Source organism: Tiliqua scincoides, chromosome 2, assembly GCF_035046505.1.
Source record: "Tiliqua scincoides isolate rTilSci1 chromosome 2, rTilSci1.hap2, whole genome shotgun sequence".
NCBI lineage: Eukaryota > Metazoa > Chordata > Lepidosauria > Squamata > Scincidae > Tiliqua > Tiliqua scincoides.
In genome coordinates, this window is record NC_089822.1 from 258,962,423 (window position 1) to 258,987,723 (window position 25,301).

General features: G+C 47.9%; 3 protein-coding genes across 5 annotated transcripts; 1 reads left to right on the forward strand and 2 right to left on the reverse strand.

The window, feature by feature from the left end:
- Positions 1-440: 440 nt before the first annotated feature.
- LOC136639107 (butyrophilin subfamily 1 member A1-like) lies at positions 441-2,336 on the reverse strand. The gene is made up of 2 exons (XM_066613128.1): positions 2,280-2,336; positions 441-2,130 (listed from the first exon to the last, which is right to left on the reverse strand). Exons 1-2 carry the CDS (start codon positions 2,334-2,336, stop codon positions 1,507-1,509), a joined length of 681 nt encoding a protein of 226 aa, XP_066469225.1. The 3' UTR covers positions 441-1,506.
- On the reverse strand, positions 2,036-19,936 carry LOC136641380 (tripartite motif-containing protein 10-like). Of its 3 annotated transcripts, XM_066617129.1 has the most exons (8): positions 19,397-19,602; positions 17,292-17,751; positions 16,753-16,848; positions 11,412-11,642; positions 9,797-9,819; positions 5,770-5,888; positions 3,710-3,885; positions 2,036-2,802 (listed from the first exon to the last, which is right to left on the reverse strand). In XM_066617129.1, the coding sequence occupies exons 2-8, from the start codon at positions 17,712-17,714 to the stop codon at positions 2,614-2,616; spliced, it is 1,257 nt and encodes a 418-aa protein (XP_066473226.1). In that variant the 5' UTR covers positions 17,715-17,751; positions 19,397-19,602; the 3' UTR covers positions 2,036-2,613. The 3 variants fall into 3 exon arrangements, with proteins under 3 accessions (XP_066473226.1, XP_066473225.1, XP_066473224.1); XM_066617128.1 differs by lacking the exon at positions 19,397-19,602 and adding an exon at positions 19,902-19,936 and having other exon boundaries at positions 2,710-3,885; XM_066617127.1 differs by having other exon boundaries at positions 2,710-3,885.
- LOC136639108 (zinc finger protein 436-like) lies at positions 17,713-25,301 on the forward strand. Its single transcript, XM_066613129.1, is given in 3 exon segments — positions 17,713-17,775; positions 21,004-21,130; positions 24,277-25,301. Coding segments are annotated over 3 exon segments (1,215 nt in total).

Sequence of the window (25,301 nt, forward strand, 5' to 3'; positions counted from 1 at the left end):
TGTGCTTAGCCTCTTGGCAGAGATTTCTCTCATTTGGAAAATAGAAGAGCAGAGGCAGCTGCAGAAAACAGAACGGATGGAAAGACTACAAGGGCTTGTTGAAGCAAGAGGCAGGAGCAGCATCCAGCCAGTCTCCCGTACCACACTCGGCAGCCTGAATCAGAAAACTCCCCTGTGCTCTCGTCAGGCACCCTCCCTGCCCACCCACTCCCAGCCCTGTTGCAACTGGGTCAGAGGAACTCTCCTCTTTCTCCTCACCCAAGACTAAGTATGTAAAGGGCACAGAGGGTGGTAGCTCACTTACAGTCAGTTCTATTTATATACTTCACATAAAAGCAAGAGGAAAGATATGCAATTCCAATATAGTAACGCCATTAGAACATTAGTTTTTACAATATTAATTTTATTAATTTTTACAATATTAAGCAAAGTACAGAAGATTTGAATTTATTGAATGTGCCTAGTAGAGCTGGATTCTCCTCTCTTTCTGAGAGCTGAATCTCCTTAGAACCAGGGTGGATCCAGTGTCTGTATTTGGGGGGCGGGGCATGAACAGTGCCTTCAGAGCCCAGGTCAACCAGCCAGGTAGACCTGGGCTCCTTATTGCGCTTCTAGCCTCTGCGGCTATTTGCTGAGCAGCTAGACCTGGGCTTCTGCCTGGACGTGGAGCACTGGTCTACTTGGTTGGGTAGACCTGGATTCCTGACTGAGCTTATATTGAGCTCTGTGGCTATTTGCTGGGTGGGTAGACCTGGGCTCCCATTCCAGCCAATCTCATTGGTGCCTGTCCAGTGGGTGTACCCCGGCACCCAATTTTGCTCTCCATCTGGGTGGGTGCCCTTCCCTTATGACAGGACAGTTGGGGGGGCATGCACCAATGCCCCCCCAATCCACCCCTGCTTAGAACCTTTTCCACACTGAAGTTCTTGGTTCTCTTTAGCTCAAATACTTCTCATGCCTTCTCCCACCAGAAAAAGGGTCTCCCAAGCAGCAGCCATTAATTTTAATAATGTATCTGAAAGGCAAAAACCCCACCATGTGCTCCATGTGCTGTGGACAAGGGCAGGGTGACCGGATGTCATAACTTCCAAGGAGCCCCTCAGTCTCTCCCCCCACCCCTGCCAGAAGCCCCAAGCCCTCTTCCCTCCTGCGCATGAAAGAGACATTGCAAAAAGGGCTTTAACTCTCCCCAGCTAATGCCAGACCAGAGCTCAGCAGGAGCAGCTCCAGGACCCTGCACTGGGCATGTTTGCCACCACACAGCTCCCAGGAAAAGACGGAGCGCACCAGAGAGCACGTGGAGCTCAGCAGGCACCTTCATGTCCTGCGACTATCAGGGGATCGCTATGATTGGCCCTAAACTGGGTTATTAGGAGCCTGAGCGCATTGGAGGAGGCTGCCTGTGGGAGGGGCTGAGCTCTCAAGGGAAAAGAAGCCTGAAACTGAGGACATTTCGGAGGACAAGAAGCTGAGAAAGAGGACATGTCTGGACGAATGCGCAGTCTGTCAGGGAGAGAGCCTCAGATGGGCTTCAGCAGACACCTGCAAGATGGGGAGGAGGGTCTCTCCGCAGAATGAGGCTCCTGAGTAAGTGTAGAGGTGGACACCTGTGTCAGCCTCCGAAAAGGCCACCTGCCCCCCAGCACAGTCAAGAGTCACTTGGATCCTCTTGAGTTCCTGGCTCAGGGACAGAGGAGTGTAATCAGGGGCACTAAAAGCTCTGTACTGACCTCCCCACTTCCCCACAGCCCAGACCCCTTCCTGAGGATTAAGAAGAAACCAGCCCTTTCTCCTCACAGACTGCCTGGCAACCCCCACAGCCCACCCTCCCTCCCCTCCCACAGTGACCTCCCAGAAGTGTTTGCCTGCAGTGAATCCCTCACGGCCCAGCACAAAATCCCAATAGTCAAATCTCTCCGGACTGTCAGGCAGATCTTGGTGTTGGTGTCCCCATCGCACACTCTTGCCATCCTCAGACAGGATGAGTTCAGGATGAGCCGTGTCTGGATCCAGAGTCACCTTTGCTTCGGAGGCTGGAGCAGGAGGAGAGAGAAGAAGAGGCGGGAGACTACAGGCAGCTGGCTTTGTAGCTTGGCTGGCAGTGAGGGGTGTGTGGACCCTCACGGCATCCTACAGCCAGTTGGGCTGTAGTGGGACTGTAGCCTCCTCCCAGCCAGCACGCCCTGTCTGAGTGTGGTTCCCGGCAGGTGCGCATGGTTGCCTGGAAGTGAGCCCTACTGACTTGCTTCTGAGTGGAGATGCTTGGCTTTGGGTCCAACCAGTAGTCCTGTCTGCGCTTGCTTGGACAAGACTCTCTTTGTGAGTCTGGAAAACATGGTAGCTGCCTTACCAATGTGTTTGTTTAGCTCAGTATCGAGAGAAAGCGTGTCGGAGATCGTTGAGCCAAGGTACACAAAGTCAAGGACAGCCTCCAGTTCATGCGCAAAGATTGTAATGCAGGGAGGTGAGTCCACATCCTGAACCATGACCTGTGTTTTCTTCAGGCTGATTGTCAGTCCAAAATCTTGGCAGGCCTTGCTAAAATGATCCATGAGCTGCTGGAGATCTTTGGCAGAGTGGGTAGTGACAGCTGCATCGTCGGCAAAGAGGAAGTCACGCAGACATTTCAGCTGGACTTTGGACTTTGCTCTCAGTCTGGAGAGGTTGAAGAGCTTTCCGTCTGTTCTGGTCCGGAGATAGATGCCTTCTGTTGCAGTTCCAAAGGCCTGCTTCAGCAGGACAGCGAAGAAAATCCCCAACAAGGTTGGCGCAAGAACACAGCCCTGCTTCACTCAGCTTCGGCTGTCAAAGGGGATTAAATTTACAGATTGGGATTAAATTTACAAGATCCATTTAAGATTTGCAGGCTACTTGTATGAACAACTATACTGGACATCCCAATCCTATCCACACTTTCCTGGGAGTAAGCCCCATTGACTCTAATGGGAGTTACCTCTGAATAGGTATGCATAGGATTGGGCCCTTAATTTTTAATCTACACACTGATTTGTGTTTCTGCCATTGAGAACATAACAACTTTGACCAACAGAATTGAACACAGCATTGAATTTCTGTGGAAGTAAACTGGTTTTAAAGTGCAGGGGGAAAAAGTCACAGCAACACAGCAAGCAGCCATTAAACATGGTCTACTTGTGAGTAAATGTGAACGCAAGTAGCTGTTTCCCTTTCCACATTGATCAGCTTGCAGGGAGATGGTTTGCCAGCATGTGACTCCGCAGGCAGGCAGGCAGGCAGGCAGGCAGCTGCCGGGTCTTGAAGTATCTATGTAGGAGAGCAGCTGTGGTAAAATAAGGGTGATCTGGAGAGCAAAGCCAGCAGAGCTTGCCAGGAAGATGCTGCAACTGCCTCAGGGAGAGAGCCTCAGGTGGGCTTCACTAGACACCAGAAAGAAGGGGAGGAGGGTCTCTCCGCAGAAGGAGGCTCCTGAGTGAGTGTAGAGGTGGACTCCTGTGTCAGCATTGGAAAAGGCCACCTGTCCCCAAGCACAGTCCAGAGTCACTCGGATCCTCGTCAGCTTCTGGCTCAGGGACAGAGGAGGGTATTTGGGGGGATTAAGAACTCTGTACTGACCTGCCCAGCTGCCCACAGCCCAGACCCCTTTCTCAGGACTAATACTAAACTCGCCCTTTCTCCTCACAGACTTTCTGGCCACCCCCACAGCCCAGTCTCCCTCCCCTCCCACAGTGACCTTCCAGAAGTGTCTCCCTGCTGTGAAGCCCTCATGGCCCAGCACAAAAGCAAGTCTGTCAAATCTCTCAGGATTGTTGGGCAGATCTTGACGTTTGTGTCCCCATCTCACACTTTTGTGATCCTCAGACAGGACGAGCCAAGGATGAGCCGTGTCTGGATCCAGAGTCACATTCTCTGTAGGAGTGAAGGGGGAGGAGGAGAGAGAAGCAGAATCAGGAGAGTCATCAGGAGCCACAGCGACAGGAAGGGCTGTGGATTTGTGAGCAGACCGCAGTCAGTTGTCCTGCTCCCCACAATAAGGTGTGGGGCAGAGGCGGGAGGTGATGGGCAGCTGACTGGCTGCCTGGCTGTTGCTGGGCGACGTGGAGGAGCAGACTGAGGGGGCCGTGACTTGCCCTCTGCGATTGGGAGGGAGGGGGTGAAGCAGTCCCTTCGGGGCCTGAGTGTGGCCCGTTTGCTGGATGGACAGGTGAGCGGGGATGCGCCCCGAGTCCCTTCCTTCCTGGGCTGTGCTCCTTGTCGCTTTTGGGTCTGGCTGCTGACTGGGGATCTTATGGGGCTTTTAATTCTCATGAGAGTGTCTGTTGAGCTGGAATTCAGTCCACAATTGCCTGGGAGTGAGCCCCACAGACTATGGTGGGGCTGGTTCTGAGCTGAGTTGCATTGCTTTGAGCTCAGGCTGCAGTCCTATCCACATTGCCTGGCAGTAGGCCCCATGGACTATGGTGGGGCTGGCTTCAGATAGATGTGCTTGGGTTTGGGCTGCAGTCCTATTTGAGTAGGTCTCATTGACTATGGCGGGACTCGGTGGCATAGCTAATGATCTTGTAGCCCTGTGCCAAGCTCAAAATGATGCCCCAGAAGTGATGTCACAACCGGAAGTGACGTCACACCCAGGTTTTTTAAGAAGTGAACATGGGGGAAAACCTGCCTCCTCCCCGCAGAAGCTCTGCCACCCACTTGCTCTGCCACCACCCCTCAGACAGTGGCATAGCTAATGCATCTATCTACTACCTGGGGTCAAAAAAGATTTTGTAGCCCCCTCCCCATGACAAAATAAAATTTAATTAAGTAAATTGAAAGTGTGCCCCTTATTGGTTAGAGACGCTGTGCTGGGCTGAAGAGGGACAGTAATTCTCCCCCTGCTCAATATAAGAGATGCTCCACTTGAAAAAGTGCCTCTTTACCTAGTTAGCAGGTAACTGAATTATGATACATGGAAATGAGAGCAGACTCATACGAACACCTTCTTGGTTCCATGTTGTATCATATAACGTCTCATTGCCTCTCAGAACAATCAGTCTCATAGGTCAGTTTTGAGTTAAGAAAATCTACTTTCTGTTCCGTAAGGCTATTGTGTTTTCATTTTCTGGTTAATTGGCCATAACTTTTGATAGAATACAGATAGTCCAATGAGGTTTGTTTCATTGCATTCTGCATTAAATTACCTTTCCTATGATATATAACACGGTGGTATTATTTGTACGTATCAAGCTTGGCCACTAGTATCAAGCTCAGCTTGTTGCCCCCCTAAAACTAGATGCCCGGTGCAACTGCTACCCCCTGCACCCCCTTAGCTACACAACTGGTGGGACTTGCTTCTGACTGGACATGCATAACATCGGATGCTCAGGTGCTCTCTGAACTGGGCGCAGGTGCAGGGAAGTTTGCTGTGCTGGGACTTGAGCTAACTTATTTTCAGGCTTGCATTCCCTCTGGGTCCCCCCTTTGCCTCTATCTTTCCCAGGGGCCTCTGTCTCCCTGGTTAGGGGGAGGCAGTCCTCTGCTCAGTCCCTGCTGCTCACTGGGTGACATTCAGGCAAACATAGTTGTTCTACTAATAACACTGCAAAAAAAATATCTGTTTTTGAACCTTGCTGAGCTCTCCCCACCTTTCTCTCAGCCCTTGCACCATGGGAAGTCCTATCAAAACCTGCCCATCATATGCATCCTTGTACATCATTCTTGATTACCTGGGAATTGTTCTATGACACCCTTCAAAAGGGGTTTTACATCAAAGAATTCCCCGATTACCTGGGAATTGTTTAGTCAGATTACCTGGGAATTGTTCCATGACACCCTTCAAAAGGGGTTTTACATCAAAGAATTCCCTGATTCTGCAGGTCAACTCAGGAGGAAAAGTCACAGGATTCCCAAATGCTTCCTTCTTCTCATACCTAATGTGGAGGAGGAAAATATCTGATCTCACACTCCATGCAACTGGAATTCCTGACTGGAGTAAAACGACGACGTGGAGGAGAAGAAAATAATTTGATAAAATATTCTTATCAAATGAGGAACACTATATTAAGAAGATGTACCAATATTTGTTAAACATGAAGATGAGTCAGTAAAAGATCCTGTGGGCAAAGAATATTGGACATAATATAACAATGAGCAATTGGGAACAGATCTGGAAAAGAAATTTGAAGATAATCAAAGCAACAACAATGAAAGAAAATATCTATAAAATCTTTAATCGATGGTACCTACCTCCAGACAGGTTGGCAAAAATGTATCCTGGGACATGCAATAAATGCTGGAATTGTAAGGAGGCAAAGGGATCTCTTTATCACATGTGGTGGCTCTGTTTTAAGGGAAAAGAATTCTGGAGGAAAGTACATATGAATATTCAAACTATTTTTAAATGTGTTATACCCTTCAAACCAGAGATATTGAACATTTTTCCTGAAAGCTGTAATAATGATACAAGTCATATTCTGTTGTACACAATTATTGCAGCAAGATTAATTTATGCTGAGATGTGGAAGAGCTCAGAAATTCCCACTATAGATATGTGGATCAAGAAATTATTGAAATGGATGTCTTAACTGAAAGATTGAAAGATGGTGAGATAGAAATAATACAGCAATTATGGAATCTGTTTTACAGATAGATAGACAAATGATTATGAGTTATTTAAGTAAAATCAAAACAGACGAAAGTAAAGTAAATAGATGAAAGTATATACATTAAGGTTCACGATAATTATAGAATAGATTAAAATTTTTGTTAAATTGATATTCTCATTATAGAATAGAGGAAAGTAATAATTAATGTTTTTTTTTTTTGTTTATAGTGATTTAAAATGGTATTCACTACAGTTCTGTGTTTTCCCAATGTTTTTCCCTGTGTACTACCTTTAACCTATGCATATTTGGTTCTTCCTGTACCCATATTTTTAGTCAAATTAAAAAAAAGAAGAAGAAGAAAGAAATGAGGAAACAGATCAGGGAGGTGTCGAGGAGGGACAGGGACAGGGACAGGGACAGAATCATGGGACACTTCAATTATCCTCACATCGACTGGGTCAATTTGTGCTCTGGTCATGAAAGAGAGACCAGTTTTCATGACATGCTAAGTGACTGTGGTTTAGAGAAACTAGTCATGGAGCCCACCAGAGGACAGGCGACTCTGGATTTAATATTGTGCGGTACACAGGACCTGGTTAGAGATGTAAACGTTACTGAGCCGTTGGGGAACAATGACCATGCTGCAATTAGTTTAACCATGACTGTCGGGGAAAAGTGCCAAACAAATCTGACACAAAAACCCTTGACTTCCAAAGGGCGGACTTCCCTCAAATGAGGATGCTGATTAGGAAGAAGTTGAAAGGGAAGGTAAAGAGGATCCAATCTCTCCAGAGTGCATGGAAGCTGTTTAAAACAACAGTAATAGACGCCCAGCAGAAGTGTATACCGCAAAGGAAGAAGGGCTCCACTAAGTCCAGGAGGGTGTCCGCACGGCTAACAAGTCAAGATAGAGAGGCTGTAAAGGACAAGGAAGCTTCCTTCTGTAAATGGAAGTCTTGCCCTAATGAGGAGAATAAAAAAGAACATAAACTGTGGCAAAAGAAATGTAAGAAGGTGATATGGATGGCCAAGAGAGACTATGAGGAACACATGGCCAGCAACATTAAGGGGAATAATAAAAGCTTCTTCAAATACTGGTTTGAAGCAGGAAACCCACCAGAGAAGCAGTTTGCCCCCTGGATGGGGAGGGAGGGAAAGGGGAGGTAAAAGGAGACTTAGAAATGGCTGAAAAATTAAATGAGTTCTTTGCATCTGTCTTTATGGCAGAAGACCTGGGGCAGATACCACCGCCTGAATGGCCCCTCCTGACCAAGGAATTAAGTCGGGCAGAGGTTATAAAAGAAGATGTTTCAGACCTAATTGACAAATTAAAGATCAATAAGTCACCCTGATGGCATCCACCCAAGAGTTATTAAGGAACTGAAGAATGAAGATGCTGATCTCTTGACTAAAATATGCAACTTGTCCCTTGAAACAGCCACGGTGCCATAAGATTGGAGGACAGCAAATGTCACGCCGATCTTTAAAAAGGGAAGGAGGGGGGACCCGGGAAAGTATAGATCGGTCAGCCTAATATCTGTTCCAGGTAAGATGGTGGTATGCCTCATCAAAGACAACATTTTAAAACACAGAGACAAACAAGCCTTTTGAGGGAGAATCAGCCCAGCTTCTGTAAGGGTAAGTCTTGCCTCTCAAACCTTTTAGAATTCTTTGAAAAGTTCAACAGGCATGTGGATGCAGGAGAACCCATGGACATTATATATCTGGACTTTCAGAAGGTGTTCGACACGATCCCTCACCAAAGACTGCTGAGAAAACTCCACAGCCAGGGAATTAGAAGGCAGGTCCTATCCTGGATTAGGAACTGGTTGAGGTCCAGGAAGCAGAGAGTGGGTGTCAATGGGCAGTTTTCACAATGGAAAGAGGTGAAAAATGGTGTGCCCCAAGGATCTGTCCTGGACCCATGCTTTTCAACCTGTTCATAAATGACCTGGAGGCAGGGATAAGCAGCAAGGTGGCCAAGTTTGTGGATGTCACCAAACTTTTCCAAGGGGTGAAGACTAGAAGAGATTGTGAAGAGCTCCAGAAGGATCTCTCCAAACTGGGAGACTGGGCAGCATAATGGCAGATGTGTTTCTATGTAAGTGTAAAGTCATACACATTGGGGCAAAGAATCAAAACTCTACATATAGGCTAATGGGTTGTGAGCTATCTGTGACAGATCAGGAGAGAGATCTTGGGGTGCTGGTGGAGAGCTCGATGAAAGTGTTGACGCAATGTTCGGTGGCAGCGAAGAGGGCTAATTCCATGCTTGGGATCATTAGGAAAGGCACTGATAATAAGATGGCTAATATTGTAATGCCGTTGTACAAATCGATGGTTAGGCCACACCTGGAGTATTGTGTCCAGTTCTCATAGCCACACCTGAAAAAGGATATAGTGGAAATGGAAAAGGTGCAAAAGAGAGCAACCAAAATGATTACTGGACTGGGACACCTTCCCTATGAGGAAAGGCTACAGCATTTGGGACTCTTCAGTCTTGAAAAGAGGTGCCTGAGGCGCATGATTGAGACATACAAAATCATGCAGGGGGTGGACAGAGTGGATAGAGAGACTCTCTTTTCCCTCTCGCATAACACCAGAACCAGGGGACATCCACAAAAGTTGAGTGTTGGGAGAGTTCGGACAGACAGAAGAAAATATTTCTTTACCCAGCGTGTAATTAGTTTGTGGAACTCCTTGCCACAAGAAGTAGTTCTGGCTTCTTGCCTGGATGCCTTTAAGAGGGGATTGGACAGATTTCTGGAGGAGAAGTTCATTACCGGTTACAAGTCATAGTAGGTATGTGCAAGCTCTTGGTTTTAGAGGCAGGCTGCCTCTGATTGCCAGATGCAGGGGAGGGCACCAGGCCACAGGTTGTGTCTGTTGTCTTGTGTGCTCCCTGGGGCATTTGGTGGGCCACTGTGAGATACAGGAAGTTGGACTAGATGGGCCTTTGGCCTGATCCAGTGGGGCTCTTCTTATGTTCTTGGTGTAAATGGATCTAAAATACAACAGGTACAGCAGGCGCCTTTGTAGCTGAGGGAAGGGGACGGATGTCTGGCTGCCCTGATGGATGTGCAGATGGAATGTTGTAAAGAGAGGCCCTGAGTGGAGCACTGGAGGGTGGGGAGTCCTGCATTCTCTCCCCAAGAGCCATGAGAGAGCCATGTTCCACACAGACCACTCCCAGCATCAGGTGACAAGAAGGGAAATGAGTGGGATCCACGTACCTCTGCAAGGTCCTCCTAATATCCTGGGGAAAAAAAAGAAAAAGATCTCAGCGCCTGCCACAAGCAAGTCAGACTTTTCACACCCTGCACAGATATGCTCTCTGGTTCGCCACTGTCCAGTTGGTAGTGATCCATCTTCCACACTCCACTCAAGGACTGAGGTGCAGCTCCACAGAATAATCACAAGCTGGGTAAAGAAAAGTTTTCTTTTGCTTGTCCTGATCCATCAATTCTGTGTCACACCTTCTGATCTATTGTCAGACCCAGCTAATGGACTTGACCTCTGTCCACAACCTGGGGTCTCAATCAGTATAAGATAGAAGGGGAGGCAGAGGCATATCTTCAGGGAGCAAGGGGGTCAAATACCCCAGACGCCAGGCTTGGGGGGAGTGGCACACACACCACCGAGGGGAGGGCTCTGTTTGAGCTTCCCCTGCTATTGTTGAAACCAAGTATGAGAAGGAAGAGAGACCCAGGACACCTTTTGCCTTAGTGTGGAGATGACACTGCTCCCCTTTCGTGTCCCTCTCCCTTGCTCAGCTTGAGATAGGACCCCCCCCCCCATAAATCCTTTGCTGACCAGCAATCCAGGGCAGTCACTCAGGCCCATGCTTCCCATTCATTCTTGTCTTCTTTAGGGTGAGATTCGGGAATGCCCAGGCAGGGATTCCCCTCCATGATCAGGCCTCCAGCATATGCGTTCCAGATGGCCCGGGTCTCTCTTTCTCTGCACAGACCCTGGGCAGTGGGTGAGGCTCCACTGGAGCACCACAGAAGCCCATTAGGTAGTGGGGCTTGAGAGCAGCAGAACTGAGCAGAGCTGGAGGGAAAGCAGTTGTCAGGAAGTAGCCATGAGAACAGATTCCAGGATCTTTGGAACCTGCAGGCCACACTGAAATAAAATGAACTGACTTGTTTCTCTTGAGTGTGCATGTACCTAAGAGGTCTTTCAGCCCAATCCTGAGCTGCCTGGGGTGCGAGACTGACGCGGTGCTGAAAACAGCTGGTACGGCATTCTGAGCACCACAGGGCAGCTTCTGGTGGCTCCTCCAGGGAAGGGGATGTTTGTTCCCTCTCCCCAGGTAAGGAAAGTGGCCCCACAATGGAGCTCTGGAGCTTCTGCAGAATCAAAGAGTTCCGTCTCAGACCAGGCAGCCCGACAAGGAGTTCAGGATCTGGTGGAGCTGAGTTCCACAGGCCCTGCCTTCCCCCCACCCGGCTCCCTCCCCCAGCACAAAATCTCCCCACCCCTCTACCCACCTTCCCCTGCCCTGAGACGCCACCTCACCACTCCCCCCACTCCCCCACCTACATCTCCACTGCCCTGGGGTTCAGACGATCGCCAAGCGGCAGAGCAGCAGCTTTCCAACAGTGCAAGCCCAGCTCTGGTTTGTGCTGGGCTAGCTCTGGTGCTCGGCTGGTGCTAAGCCCTGCAAGTGTGCCTTATGGCACATTTGCGACAGCGCATGCTGGAGGTAAGCCGGCATGCATATCTCCAGATTAGGCTCTTCATCAGCACGACATACTGAGTCCTTCATGCTTGTGTAGGCCAAGGAAGCACAGAGCAGTTTCTTCCCCAGCGAAGGAAAACTGGGCTATTTCTACCCCCTCTCACCTGCAGGAGCTCACTTGCTGGCTGCTGGCATTTCTCCTCCATCTGCTGGATGAGACCTTCAAGGGAGGACAGTTCCTCCACCAGTTTGGCCATGTGCTCCTCTCTTCTGGTTGCAATTTGCTTCTCCAGCTCTTCCAACTGCGAGAGGAGAAACGTCTTTTGTTTTTCCAGAAACTGGTGTAGTTGGTTGAAAACAGCCTCTGTCGTTGTCTTCTTTTCTTCTATTTGTCCCTGCAACCAGCAGTTGTAAAGAGGAAAGGAGAGAAATGTCAGGAATATTTAGGCTATTGTGTACGAAGCTTAAAGCCAGGACCCCAAAGGTAGTGTTAAGAACATAAGAAGAGCCCTGCTGGATCAGGCCAAAGGCCCATCTAGTCCAACTTTCTGTATCTCTCTCTCTTTTTTTTAAATATTTTATTTATTTATTTATTTATTTATTTATTTATTACATATACAGGAAAGGAAATAGGTTTTACTTAGGGTAGTTACAACACAGGTTACACATAAGGGTTTGACCCTAGATTCCAACATACATCATTCAGTTAATGAAAAAAAACACAATAATCATCCGTACAAAGGCTATGATATTTATCAATATAAAAAATTGACTTTAGCGAAACACTCAATATTGTTTAACTAAATTTGTCTACTCAATTGTAAAAAAAACTTCCAATATTTTCTTACTCTATCTAAATCTCTCTTTCATTCTTTCTGTTAGAACTTCCATTTCTGCTACTTCATAAATTTTGTCTATTAAATTTTCTTTAGTTGGCACATCTATAGATTTCCATTTTTGTGCAAACAATATTCTTGCCGCTGTAACAGTATGTACAATAAGGTGTTTCTTAGACTGGTCTTTAATTTCTGATGTCACATTTAGGAGGAATATTTCTGGTTTGAATGGTAATACACAATGCAATATCTCTTGCAAAACTTTATGTATCATTTTCCAGTATTTCTTTGCTTTTTCGCATGTCCACCACATATGATAAAAAGTTCCTTCTACCTCATTACATTTCCAACACTTATTTGATAACCCAGAGTACATTTTTGCTAATTTCTCTGGCGTTAAATACCATCTATAAAACATTTTATGTAAATTTTCTTTGAAAGACACTGCTTTAGTTATCTTAATATTTGTATTCCAAATTTGATTCCAATCATCCATCATTATATTATATCCAGAAATTTTTGCCCAACGCACCATTGCATCTTTAACCCAACTTTCTGTATCTCACAGTGGCCCACCAAATGCCCCAGGGAGCACACCCCGGTGCCCTCCCCTGCATCTGGCAATCAGAGGCAGCCTACCTATAAAACCAAGAGCTTGCACATACCTACCATGACTTGTAACCCGTAATGAACTTCTCCTCCAGAAATTTGTCCAGTCTTCGGAAGTGCTGCCTGTTCTACATGCAGGGCCAGCTAGGCAGGCCGAGATAAGGGATCTCAGTGCGTGGATGAGACAGTGGTGCAAAGAGGGGGGGTTAGATTTCTTAGGCACTGGGGAACATTTTTGGACAATCAGGGCCTGTACAAGAGGGACGGGCTTAACTTGAACCAGAATGGAACCAGACTGCTGGCACGTAAAGTTAAAAAGCTGGCCAAAGAGCTTTTAAACTGACCCATGAGCTTTTAAACTGACAGGAGCTGAGGGGCATCCGGTTTGAAACTCCTCATCACTATGGGATGAGGATAGGGGGGTTAGAGAACAAAAAGGTAGTGACAGTAGGAGTAGGAATTGGGAATGGAAGCATGATGGGATCTGATAGACAGTTCGGCACAATGAGAGGCTGCAGGGATAGAGGAGCTAATAAGCAGCCCATTTTGTAGAGGGCTTTTATGCTAATGCCCAAAGTCTCTGAGCAAAGATGGGAGCACTGGAATGTTTGGTGACCAGGGAAAACATTGATATGGTCCGCATAACAAAAACCTGCTAGAATGGAGAGAACCAATGGGATACTGCAACCCCAGGCTATAAACTCTATAGGAGGGACAGGGAGGGGCTTGTTGGAGGTGGGGTGCCATTTATGTTAAAGAAGGAACAGAATCCAGAAAAGTAGAGATTGAAAGGTGGGTCAGACTCCAACACAGAATCTCTGTGGGTTAAATTACCAGGAGCAAGGAGTGATAGCACGCTGGGGGTATGCTATAGTCCAGACCAGAAACCTGAAGGAGACCTTGAAATGAGGAAACAAATCAGGGAGGTGTCAAGGAGGGACAGGGTTGTAATCATGGGGTTTTTTAATTATCCTCACATCGACTGGGTCAATTGGTACTTTGGTCATGAAAGGAAGACCAGATTTCTTGACATGCTGAATGACTGTGCTTTAGAGCAGCTACTCATGGAGCCCACCAGAGGGCAGGTGACTCTGGATTTAATGTTGTGTGGTACTCAGGACCTGATTAGAGATGTAAATGTTACTGAGCCATTGGGGAAAGTGACCGTGCTGCAATCCGTTTTGCCATGCATGTAGAGGGAAGAGTGGCAAGCAAATCTGATACAAAAACCCAAAGGGCAGACGTCCCACAAATGAGGAGACTAATTAGAAATAAGTTCAAAGGGAAGGTAAAAAGAGTCTGATCTCTCCAAAGTGCATGGAGGCTGCTTAAAACAACAGTACTAGAGGCCCTGCGGAAGTGCATACCACAAAGGAAGAAGGGCTTGACTAAGTCCAAGTGCCCCAAGGATCTGTCCTGGGACCAGTGCTTTTCAACCATAAATGACCTGGAGGCAGGGCTAAGCAGCCAGGTGGCCAAGTCTGTGGATGTCACCAAACTTTTCCGAGTGGTGAAGACCAGAAGAGATTGTGAGGAGCTCCAGAAGGATCTCTCCAAACTGGGAGACTGGACAGCAAAATGGCAGATGCATTTCAATGTAAGTAAATGTAAAGTCATGCACATTGGAACAAAGAATCAAAACTTCACATATATGTTAATGGGTTCTGAGCTGTCTGTGACAGATCAGATCTTGGGGTGGTGGTGGACAGCGCCATGAAAGTGTCGATCCAAAAGATTTTAAAATAGGCATCTATGAAGAAGATATAAGTTTTGATAAAATATTCTTGATTGATGATGGAAAATATATTAAGAAAATGTATAATTTTCTTCTTGAGATAAAGATGGAAGATGAGGTAGTGACTCAATGGTGTTATGGACAAAAAATTAAGGATATAATATTTCGATTGATGGTTTACAGGTTGGCAACCTTCAGTCTCAAAAGACTCTGGTATCGCGCTCTGAATGGTGGTTCTGGAACAGCGTCTAGTGTGGCTGAAAAGGCCGATTCGGGAGTGACAATCCCTTCCACACTGGGAGCAAGTGTAGTGTGTCCCTGGTCTGTCTCCCTGGCTATGGGCCTTCCTTCTTTGCCTCTTTGCCTCAGTCTGTTGGCAAAGTGTCTCTTCAAACTGGGAAAGAACTGGAGTTTGTCCATGACTTTGTCACCTTGGCTCAATGATCTCCGCCACTGTTCTCTCAATACCAAGCTAAACAGATGCATCGGCAAAGCAGCTACCACGTTTTCCAGACTCGCAGAGAGAGTATGGTCCAACAAGAAGCTGACGGAACATACCAAGATCCAGGTCTACAGAGCTTGCGTCTTGAGTACACTTCTGTACTGCAGCGAGTTATGGACTCTTCGCACACAACAGGAGAAGAAGCTGAATGCTTTCCACATGCGCTGCCTCCAATGCATCCTCAGTATCACCTGGTAGGACAAAGTTCCAAACAACACAGTCCTGGAACCAGCTGGAATCCCAGTATGTATACACTGCTGAAACAGAGATGCCTGTGTTGGCTTGGTCATGTCGTGAGAATGGATGATGGCCGGATCCCAAAGGATCTCCTCTATAGAGAACATGTGCAAGGAAAGCGCCCTACAGGTAGACCACAACTGCGCTACAAGGATATCTTCAAGAGGGATCTGAAAGCCTTCGATTGATGATTGGAACCAAATGTGGAATTCAAATATGAAATGAACAAAAGTGGTTTCTTTTAAAGATAATTTATGTAAAATATTTTACAGATGCATCTGACCCCAGATAAAAAAGCAAAAATGTACCCAGGTATGTCAAATAAGTGTTGGAAATGTAACCAGATTGAGGGTACTTTTTATCATATGTGGTAGACTTGGGTAAAAGCCAAGATATACTGGAAATTGATACAAAAAATTTTTTCAAGAGCTATTTAATGTTATACAATTCAAACTGGAAAAATTTCTCCTGAATATAATGTTAGAAATTAAAGACTTACAAAATAAATATCTTGTCATACAGATTAATACAGCAGCAAGAGTATTGTATGCACAATTATGGAAATTAGGATTTCAGGCTGGATAAGAAGATGGCGTAATGCAGAGAAATTCCGTTTTGCTTAAAGAGGAGACTGAGAAAAAGATAACTTTCAATAAAGGGTTATGGTTTTATTACAAAAGAACAAAAGTAAAAAAAATGCACATGGAGAAATGATAGGGGTCTGTTTCTTGGTCCTAATAATTGAATACCTTTCATGGTGGTTGAGGGTGAAGTGTATTTGGTGCAAAAGGAAGGGGGTTATAGGGAAGGATTTTAGAGGCCCCTGTTATGCCAACCTCAGCTGCTGGGTAAAGATGGGGAGAGAAGGGAAAGAGTTCAAGGCTCAAGATAGTTTCCTGTCCTGTAGAGCAGTTGGAGAGAGAGTCCTGTGGAGAGGACACTCTGACACAGCACAAGTATGTTGGGCCTTGGAGAGAAAAAAGGGAGAGGAAGACCTCTCTTACAAGGGTTGGGAGATCGCGCCTACCTGCTGAGCTGGAAGGTAGCTGGATTGCTGGTTGCTTAACTAAATGCTGGGTGCTTGGAGTAATGCTTTCACAAGTACAAGTATCCCTGAAGTCTGAATGGGGATCAGGAAGTAGGTGTCAGTTATCAGCAAAAGTCAATCAGGGGGTCCATGACTGGCTTCCTAGAAAGGGGAACTTAACAGACTGTGTGGGAAACCAACAGGATGTAGGTACAATACAATGAACCAGAAACCCAGTTTCAACACCAAAATACAGGGAGTTCCTGGAAGGCAATTCAGGTTTGCATACAGTATTGTAGGAGATGCTTAAATGGTGATTTGATTAAGACACAAGAGTTCCTTCCAGAAGGTGTGACTATGGGGCGGGGGAAGGGCTTGTGTAAATTAGCAATGGGTTTGTGGCTTGACCAGAGTCCTGGAAATGTAGCCTGTATGCTGGGAGAACAGTTTAGCTTGCATGATTTTAGAGTTCATAATAGAGCATAAACAGGTATAGAAAGAGAAAATCAAAAGCTAAAAGACAAAAAGGGGGATTTTCACATAACCCCGGGGCACTTACGAGCAGGTTGTGGCTTTCCTTTTCTGTTCCTGCTTTACTTGCCAGAATTCCCTCCCTCTCCTTCCTTAGATCTTCCAGGCAGCTACACAATTGGTCCTGAAGCAAAGAGAAAAGTTTCTGTTTGGATTCTTTTTCAGGGAGGGGATGGGATTTACTACCTAAAGGTGCATTAGCACTCTGCATAGGAATGAGAAAGCAGTTGAGGTATCTGCTTGCTCTTTGCATTTCACTGCTTTCTAAGCAGGTCTCTTGACTTGGGATCCAACAGTGGTATCTTGCATGAGTAGAAGGAGATTGCAGCCAAAGTCCATTCAGTTTGTGTTTAGTCCTTCCTGAGAAGGAGCAGGGAAAAGATGCCCTTCAACCTTCCCTTGTGTCCAACCCTGACATCAGGAGCACTCCTTCTAGAAAGATGTCATCTCCTGCAGCAGGCAAACCCTTTTTCTGCTGTGGGGCTCAAGGCCTTCCCTCAATGGCTTCTCTCCAACCAAGCTGCATGTTACACCCATCCCTGGCCCTGGAGATTTGTATTCACTCACCTTGTATTCCTTGGCAGCCTCTTCCAAAAGCACGACCGTATGTGACTGATGTTCTGGGGATCTCTCACAAAACAGACAGACCAACTCCTGATCTTCTTTGCAGAACAGGTGGAGTTTTTCCTTGTGTATCACACATAAATGCTCTTTTCCCCGATTGCGTGATAGACATTTAAATTTCTCTGCTATGTTTGCCAGTTGCCAGTTTGGTCGGAAATTCCCTCTCTTGATTTTAGCTTTGCAAAGGGGACACTCCAAGTCCCCAGGTTCTTCACCCAGGTCTTCCCAGGTCTCACAGTACTGGAAGATGCAGCCCCTGCAGAAGTTGTGGCCGCAGTCCAGGGTCACCGGGTCTGTCAGGTACTCCATGCAGATGGGACACTTGACTTCTTCCTCTACATCCATGGATGGTGAGGCTGAGGCCATGGCTGATGAAGACTCCAGGGATGGATTCAGGCAGCTTCTGAGACCCGTACAAGGACAGCAGGTGGGTGTGGGTCAGCGACAGAAGAAATACCACCCGGGGAATGACTGTTTCACAGACTGCCCATAGCAGAAGATCTGTGAATTTTCCACTGTGATGCCCAGTTTTTGGGAATAACTAGAGGTGTTTGTTTTTGTTGATAACATAAAAGCGCAAAACACCACATTTTGGTGTTTTGGTGTTTAAGTGATCAAAAAGAAAAACAAAAATATTTTCCAGAAATTAAATAAAACCATGGCCATGTCTGCTGACAGTATACCACTTATTTTATTTACATGGACAAAGGAACTGCTTTGTTCATGCCATTCAATCTCATGAAACCAGAAGTTTTGCATGTCTGCATTTGACAGTGAAGCACTGTAAGGACATCGCACCCCCCCCCCCCGGCACTGTGGCAGAGGTGGCAGAGGAGCCCTGCTGGATCAGGCCAAAGGCCCAAATAGTCCAGGTTTCCGCATCTCACAGTGGCCCACCAGATGCCTCAGGGACCAAAAAGACATTAGGATGCCACTCCCTGCATCTGGCTTTGCAGAGACAGGCCACCTCTGAAACACGGATGTTGCTTCTCCTGGTTTTAGAAATAGCCTATCTCTGAATGCCAGGGCCTGCCCATGACCTCAAGATACCTGGCATGGCCTGCCAAATGCTGTCCCCCTTCCCCAGCCATGCGCCAGCCTCTGCTCCTCTCACTCACCAAAGTCTTTGCTCACCACTCCCCTCCCCTCCACATTTCCCTTCCTCCTTTTACAGTCCAGGGACGGAAAGAGGAGGAGAAGCTGTGGAGGCCAGAAAGTTTCCCCCTTGGTTTGCTGCCCATTCTACAGCTTCAGTTGGCTGCAAGACTGGGCCAGCCCTGCACGTGACCTGCCAGTCACTTTAATTGGATGACCAGTTAACAGCAGTGTTCCCAAAGTGGGGGCGCAGTCCTATAATTTGCAGGACACCTCGTCACACCTTGCAAGCTGCCCCTTCCCCCTGTCGTTGGAGCCATTCTGGGAGGTGAAATCAATGCCGAGGAGATCCTTGTACATTGCATTCACCTCCTGGAGTGGCTCAGACCATGAGGGGGAGGGGCCTCCTGTAGGGTGCAATGAGGCCCCTGCAAAACATAGTGCTGTGCCCGCCCCCCTGGGAATGCCACTGCCAATTAGGTCAAATGATTCAAGGGTAGCGAGGGATTGAGAAAATCCCTCTATTCCCTTTCTTCACAGCATACTCTCAAGGCGCAATTCCAACCCATCTCCTCCCAGTTCGGCCTGCCTGCTGCTGCCTTCCATCCCTCCTTCCCACCCCTGCTTGTCCTAACTTGCTCTGGTGGAGGGCCTGGTCCATCTTCACATGGACCCAGCCACTCACTGCTTGCGGTGGCAGCCAGGCTGCACACGTTCCTCTCCCTTGCTCTTGTTGGACCTCTGCCAGCAAAATGGCTGGCATAAATCAAAGGAGATCAGCTCGAGGGGGTGGGATCCCTGGAGCCCAGGTTTGGCAGGGAGAATTCTTGGCTTCCGAGGGGGGGGAGGCAGGGCAGTGTCAAAACAAACTATACCATACAAAACAAGTAGCAGGAAGCGAGCAATCAGGTAGGGTGACTGCCTCTCTTGAGCACAAACACCTTCCTTTTTACCTCTTCTGGAGGCAGAGCCAGACAGAAAACTGCAGCAAACTTGTCCTGGAGCCTCCTGGTCCTGCTGGGAGGGGCCGAGCCTCAGTTCCGGACTCCTGTTTTCTGGACTCTGGCACTTAATGGAGAGCAGAAGCCTCCCCCCTCCCTCCAGGGTCACAAACCGAAAGTCAGTGTTTCTTGCCAGCCAGGCCTCCCTCCGCTTCCTCCCTCTGTCAACACTGCAGCATTTCCGCTTGCGAGATCAGTGAGGGGGAGATGCTGCTGGAGACTGCAGTGGCCACGGAGGGAAACTGAGCTGCAAACGGCCTGAAAGGGAAGGAAGCTCCTTTCTGGGCTGCTGCTTCTGCGGAAAGAGCTGTGGAAGGTGCCCCCTTTCCACAGCAGCAGCAGCAACCTTGAGATCTCTGGTCAGTTCTTCTCCTTCTCTTCTTCAACCTTAGTTCTTAGAAGGGTGTGTATGAATCTCCCCAGCCTTGTAGGAATCAAAGCCACACTCAACACTGACCTTAGAAATGCTCCACAATCCTCTGCTAAGACTTTCTGCCCACTCCCCTGTAGCCACATGACCCTGGAGCTTGTTTGGATCATGTGATCTAGCATGATCAGGAAGAAGCACCAAGTGAACACCCACATGACATTCCATCACGGGGTTCAGGCTTTCCCAGGTACCTCAGATCCTGATGAGACACTCAGGCTCTTTCTCCTCTTGGGCTGCTAATGAGGCAGCGGCATCCATCTTTCCAAAAAAGTCCACATCTGGCCATCTGCAACCAGGACTTGCTTAACGAGTTTTTCCCCAGCCCACAGGTGTACACCTTTGATCCCTGTTGCATATATGCAACGCTGGGCAGTAATGGCTTAAGCAGATGAGTTGGCAGGGACACCAGTATGGACCACTCATACCTGTTGGCCCCTGACAGCCACCCACTATACAAGCTGGGATTGGGGGGGGGGGGAGAGCTAGCTGCCACTTCCCTGTCCAATAAGTAAATATTGATCATAGGTACTTAAAAATATTCAGAAAGATCTCCATAGCAATGCTTAATTTATTGGCAAGAAGATAAAATTCAGAGATTCGCCATCTGAAAGCATAGTAAAGACACAGTAGAAAAGAACTGCAGACTGAAATAACCAGGCTGGAAAAATATGGAATGATTGCACCTGCCTTTATCCTACAACTTCAGGAAGATCCAAAGAGCTCCAGGTTTCCTTCAAAAGAGCTCCGGTAGCTGGTTTTTCTTTCTCAAGCAACAAGGTTTATGTGACATTCAGACATTCTGCCAATGTGACTTAAATCACTTCACAGTTATGGGCCACTTGTCCTCCCTCCCATCTTTGGCCACGGAGGCTGTAGCTGAGATCACTCCATGTGGGGCACTGCATTTTCCCTCATACCACAAAGCCCTGTGTAGGGCTGGCATTTTCCCCCTCAGAAAAGGAGAATAAAAATGGGCACCCAACAGGTGTCATCTTACTGAATATACTGCATGGGAATCAATGCCCAGTTCCCCCCACTTCATTTTCCCTTCCAGGCTATGCATAAAAGATCAGGGCAAAGGATGCTATGGAGACATGATTTGTGAGGAGTGGGCAATTTCTCCTTCCAGGGTCCGGTGTCCATTGAGGAGGTGACTGTGCGTTTCACGGCGGAGGAGTGGGCTCTGCTGGACCCCGGCCAAAAGTCTCTGTCCTGGGAGGTCCTGCTGGAGAACTACGATAATGCAGCCTCTCTGGGTAAGGATGCACTTTCTCCATGGTGGGTAGGAAACCAAGACATGAATGTTCCATCTTACCGTTTTCATTATTCGCTCTATAGCAGGGCTTTCCAAACCCCGGCTGGTGGGCGTTTGGGGAAAGCCTTCTGCCCTGTGAGAGGAGCTTACCATTCTGCCACGGCAGTGCGTGTAGCCGCAGTAGATTGGGGCACAGGGACGCTCTGGGCAGTCTTATCTGCCCGAACATCCTCTTGCATGCTCAGCACACCAGGCAACAGGCACGACTGCCCAGAGCATCCCTGTGCCCCAGTCTACTTAAACTACATAAAACACTGCAGCAGAATAATAAACTCTGGTCCAAGTGCGTACAGCAGTCGCAAGTTTGGCGACTCCTGCTCTATAGAAATTGGGTTTGTGGGGCATGAACTTGTGCCCAGGAGATGCCTGATGTACTTCGCTGTTGCAGAGCTGAGCATGGCCTGGCCAATGCCCTCTTGGGAGATGAGAAGCAGGATGTAGATTCCAACATAACTTGATTCCAGAAAGTACCAAATCTCCGCAGGGTTTTTTGGCTGCTAGAGGTCTCCTGGGGATGCTTTGTCCCTTTGCCCTGGGATAAAGCTTGGCAGATGCCGTGGGGTAACTAGCACACATCAGGATCTCCAGGAAGAAGATCAATCCTCAGGTGAGTTGCTTATGTACAGGATCAGAAGCTTCAGCCCAAAGGGTGCTGGATGAATGGGACCAGAAGGGTGCTGTGGTGAGTGCAGATTCCACCACACCCGACACTCACTTCCTTTTGGGGTAACTCAGTGCGCATTAGGATGATTCCACTCAGTACAGGTTCAGTACTGTACATTCTCAGTACCTTCTCAGCCCCTCACCTGCAAGCCGCGATCGCATCTTTGCTGCGCTGTAGACTGAAAGTGCTGGTGTGTTCTGAGTGACAGATGCTCTGGCCTGTAACTTTCCTCCAGATTTCCTGAGTCCTTCTGGCTCCTTTTGTAAGGGAGAATGTGCCCTATGAAAGGATCCTTAGGAGAGGAGCCATGGGAAGGGGTGGGAGGTTGGACGTGGCCACCCCCCACCAGTCTCCGATTCAGCTCCAGACGAGACTGGAAAGAGCGTTTGCTCCAATGAGAGACACCTCCAAGTGGATTAAAATATAGCAAGCAGCAAACCCAAGGTGCCTCAGTATCAAAGGAAGCAGGCAATTAAAAATACACAGTATAAATAAATCAAAGATCACGTTCAAATGAACCAGTCAGGCACCTCAACTAAATTAGTGCAACCAAAAGCAGAAGCAAACTTGAGGCAGGAGAACCCATGGCCAAGAAGCGAGAGCATTGAATCCATTCACTCAGTGCTTCTTGGAGCAAAAACGCTTGACCCAGACGAGCAGAAAGGGGTCCAACCAGCCTTCATGGGGAGGAAGTCGGGCTTCGGATGGGGAGAAACCGAGAGCAGAAGTGGCCTGCAGCTGGCAAGAAGAGTCATGGGTGACCGTCGGTCTTGGCCATTCCTGGTCCAGAGATCTCAAGGTCTTGAGAAGTGGTAACCAGCATCTTGACCTGAGACGGACGAGAGAGCATTGCAACAGATGGATTTGAAATGTCCTCACAGGGCTGCCTGTGTCATCCGCGGGGATTCCCCACGGATGCCAAAATCTGTACCTGTTCAAATCCACGGATTTTGGGACCTGTGCCTGGACTCCTCGGCCTTTGAAAAGCCTTCTGAGGCCTCTGGGAACCTGGAAACTCACTTCCAGTTCTACGGAAAGCAGACAGAAATTTACGGCAGTGATTTTCCATCTTGGCACATGGTGTACAATGAATGGTCTGCAGGTGTGCCTCAGGAATTTGGAGGAGGGTCATTTATTAGTAGGGCCATTGGAGGATATGAGCCCCCAGCAGTATCATAGTGTGCCTTTTCCATGATCCCAAAAACTGATGGTGTGCCGTGACAATTTCAGGGACATCTCAGTCTGCCATGAGATGAAGAAAGGTTGAGAATCTCTGCCTTAGAAGGTGTTTGGAGGACCTGAAGGCTGCGTGCTGCCTCCCCACCCCTGAAAACACCCTCCGGAGGCAAGGGGAGCACAGCTCCCCTCACCTGTGGAGGGTCCAGGTGGGTCCAACCCGTTGGTTCGGGGAACAAACTCTGACGGTCCTGACACTGTGGATAACATTGGCCCTTCTCTAGATGCTCTAGTCAGAAACGGCTACTGTCTTTGACCCCAGTGCTGTCTGCCACCATTGGCACCAGTGCAGCCACGCTGACAGAGGGAGCGCTGCATCCAGTAGGGAAGAGATGACAAACAGGAATCTGCTCGAGTTAAAGGACAACACCTTTCCCTTCCCTTTGCTGAGATCATGTCTCTGAGAACCTGGAGGCACTGCCCGGTGTCCATGCAGCCACTGAAGGGTTCTGTGCAGTAGCCCAGGCCCCTTAGACAGAATATAGGGCCAGATTGCACAGGCTGAGGAGCCGTGATTGGGGCTAGTTCTCCACAAAGCTCATTGAGAGTCGGCCACTGAGCAGGGCTGCAGTCCTGGACATCCTTACTGTAGCAGCTGGTGCAAGGCCCAGCAACCACCACCCATCTGGTGCGCCTGTCAGTCATCTTCTGTGAGTTTCTCAGCCCGAGGATCTGTTTGCTTTGTCACTGAACTGTTCCCAGGAGAAGCAGGGCTCCAACGAGTGCCCTGTGCTGCTGCACGTGCCCAGTCTTGTGAGAAGAGTGCGATAAAATGTGTCTCCTTCTAAGCCCCCAGCCCACGTGTATTCACCCACATGCACCTGCCAGAGAGCTCATCTCTAATGATGGGAACACACCTTGCATGGCCACTGTCCTTGCCTGTGTCTTCTTAAGTTGTATTTTAAGGATTAGAACCCAGGCTGGAGCTTGGCCAACACAAGACTCAGAGCCTCTGTCAGGGACTTGCACTGGCCGAACGTGTAGTTAGAATAAAGCTCTTTTGTGACAGCCTTGGACTAGCATCTTCCTCTGATCCAAAAGTACCTCCAACCCATGACCATGGCCACAACACTTACCTGGGAGTCACTTCCAGTGAATCCACTGGGGATTAGGACACAAGGATAGAGTCTACTTTACAGTGACATCTATCAACTGAACTGCTAATCAAAATTCACTCTCTGTTCCAGGAAGTAACACAGAAGATATTCAGGATGAGGGAGAACTATGTGGGGAGCCACCAGAAGTTAGCATGGTTGATTCAGAGGAAGTGACTTGTGGACAACAGGATGGATCAGGGAGGCAGGAAAGAAGTCGAGCACCCAGTATAGAGAAGAAACCATATAAATGCATGGAGTGTGGAATGAGCTTCGGTAGTAGGTTACATCTGACTGTGCATCAAAGAACCCACAGAGGAGAGAAACCACATACCTTCTTTCAATATGGAAAGAGCTTCAGTGAGAGTTCATCACTGGCTAAGCATCAAAGAACCCACTCAGGGGAGAAGCCATATCAATGCTTGGAGTGTGGAAAGAGCTTCAGTAAGAGCTCAAACCTGACTGTGCATCAAGGAACCCACACAGGAGAGAAGCCATATCAATGCTTGGAGTGTGGAAAGAGCTTCAGTATCAGCTCACACCTGAGTGAACATAAAAGAATTCACAGAGGAGAGAAACCATATAAATGCTTGGAGTGTGGAAAGAGCTTCAGTAAGAGCTCAAACCTGACTGTACATCAAAGAACCCACACAGGAGAGAAGGCTTATCAATGCTTGGAGTGTGGAAAGAGCTTCAGTGAGAGTTCATCCCTGGCTAAGCATCAAAGAACCCACTCAGGGGAGAAGCCATATCAATGCTTGGAGTGTGGAAAGAGCTTCAGAATCAGCTCACACCTGAGTGTACATCAAAGAACCCACTCAGGGGAGAAGCTATATAAATGCTTGGAGTGTGGAAAGAGCTTCAGTGAGAGCTCATGTCTGAGTGTACATCAAAGAACTCACACAGGGGAGAAGCCATATCAATGCTTGGAGTGTGGAAACAGCTTCAGAAAGAGCTCAAACCTGACTGTGCATCAAAGAACCCACACAGCAGAGAAGCCGTATTAATGCTTGGAGTGTGGAAAGAGCTTCAGGGAGAGCTCACACCTGGGTAAGCATCAAAGATCCCACACAAGGGGACAAGCCCTAAAGATAAGAGCTTACCCCGATCAGGCATGA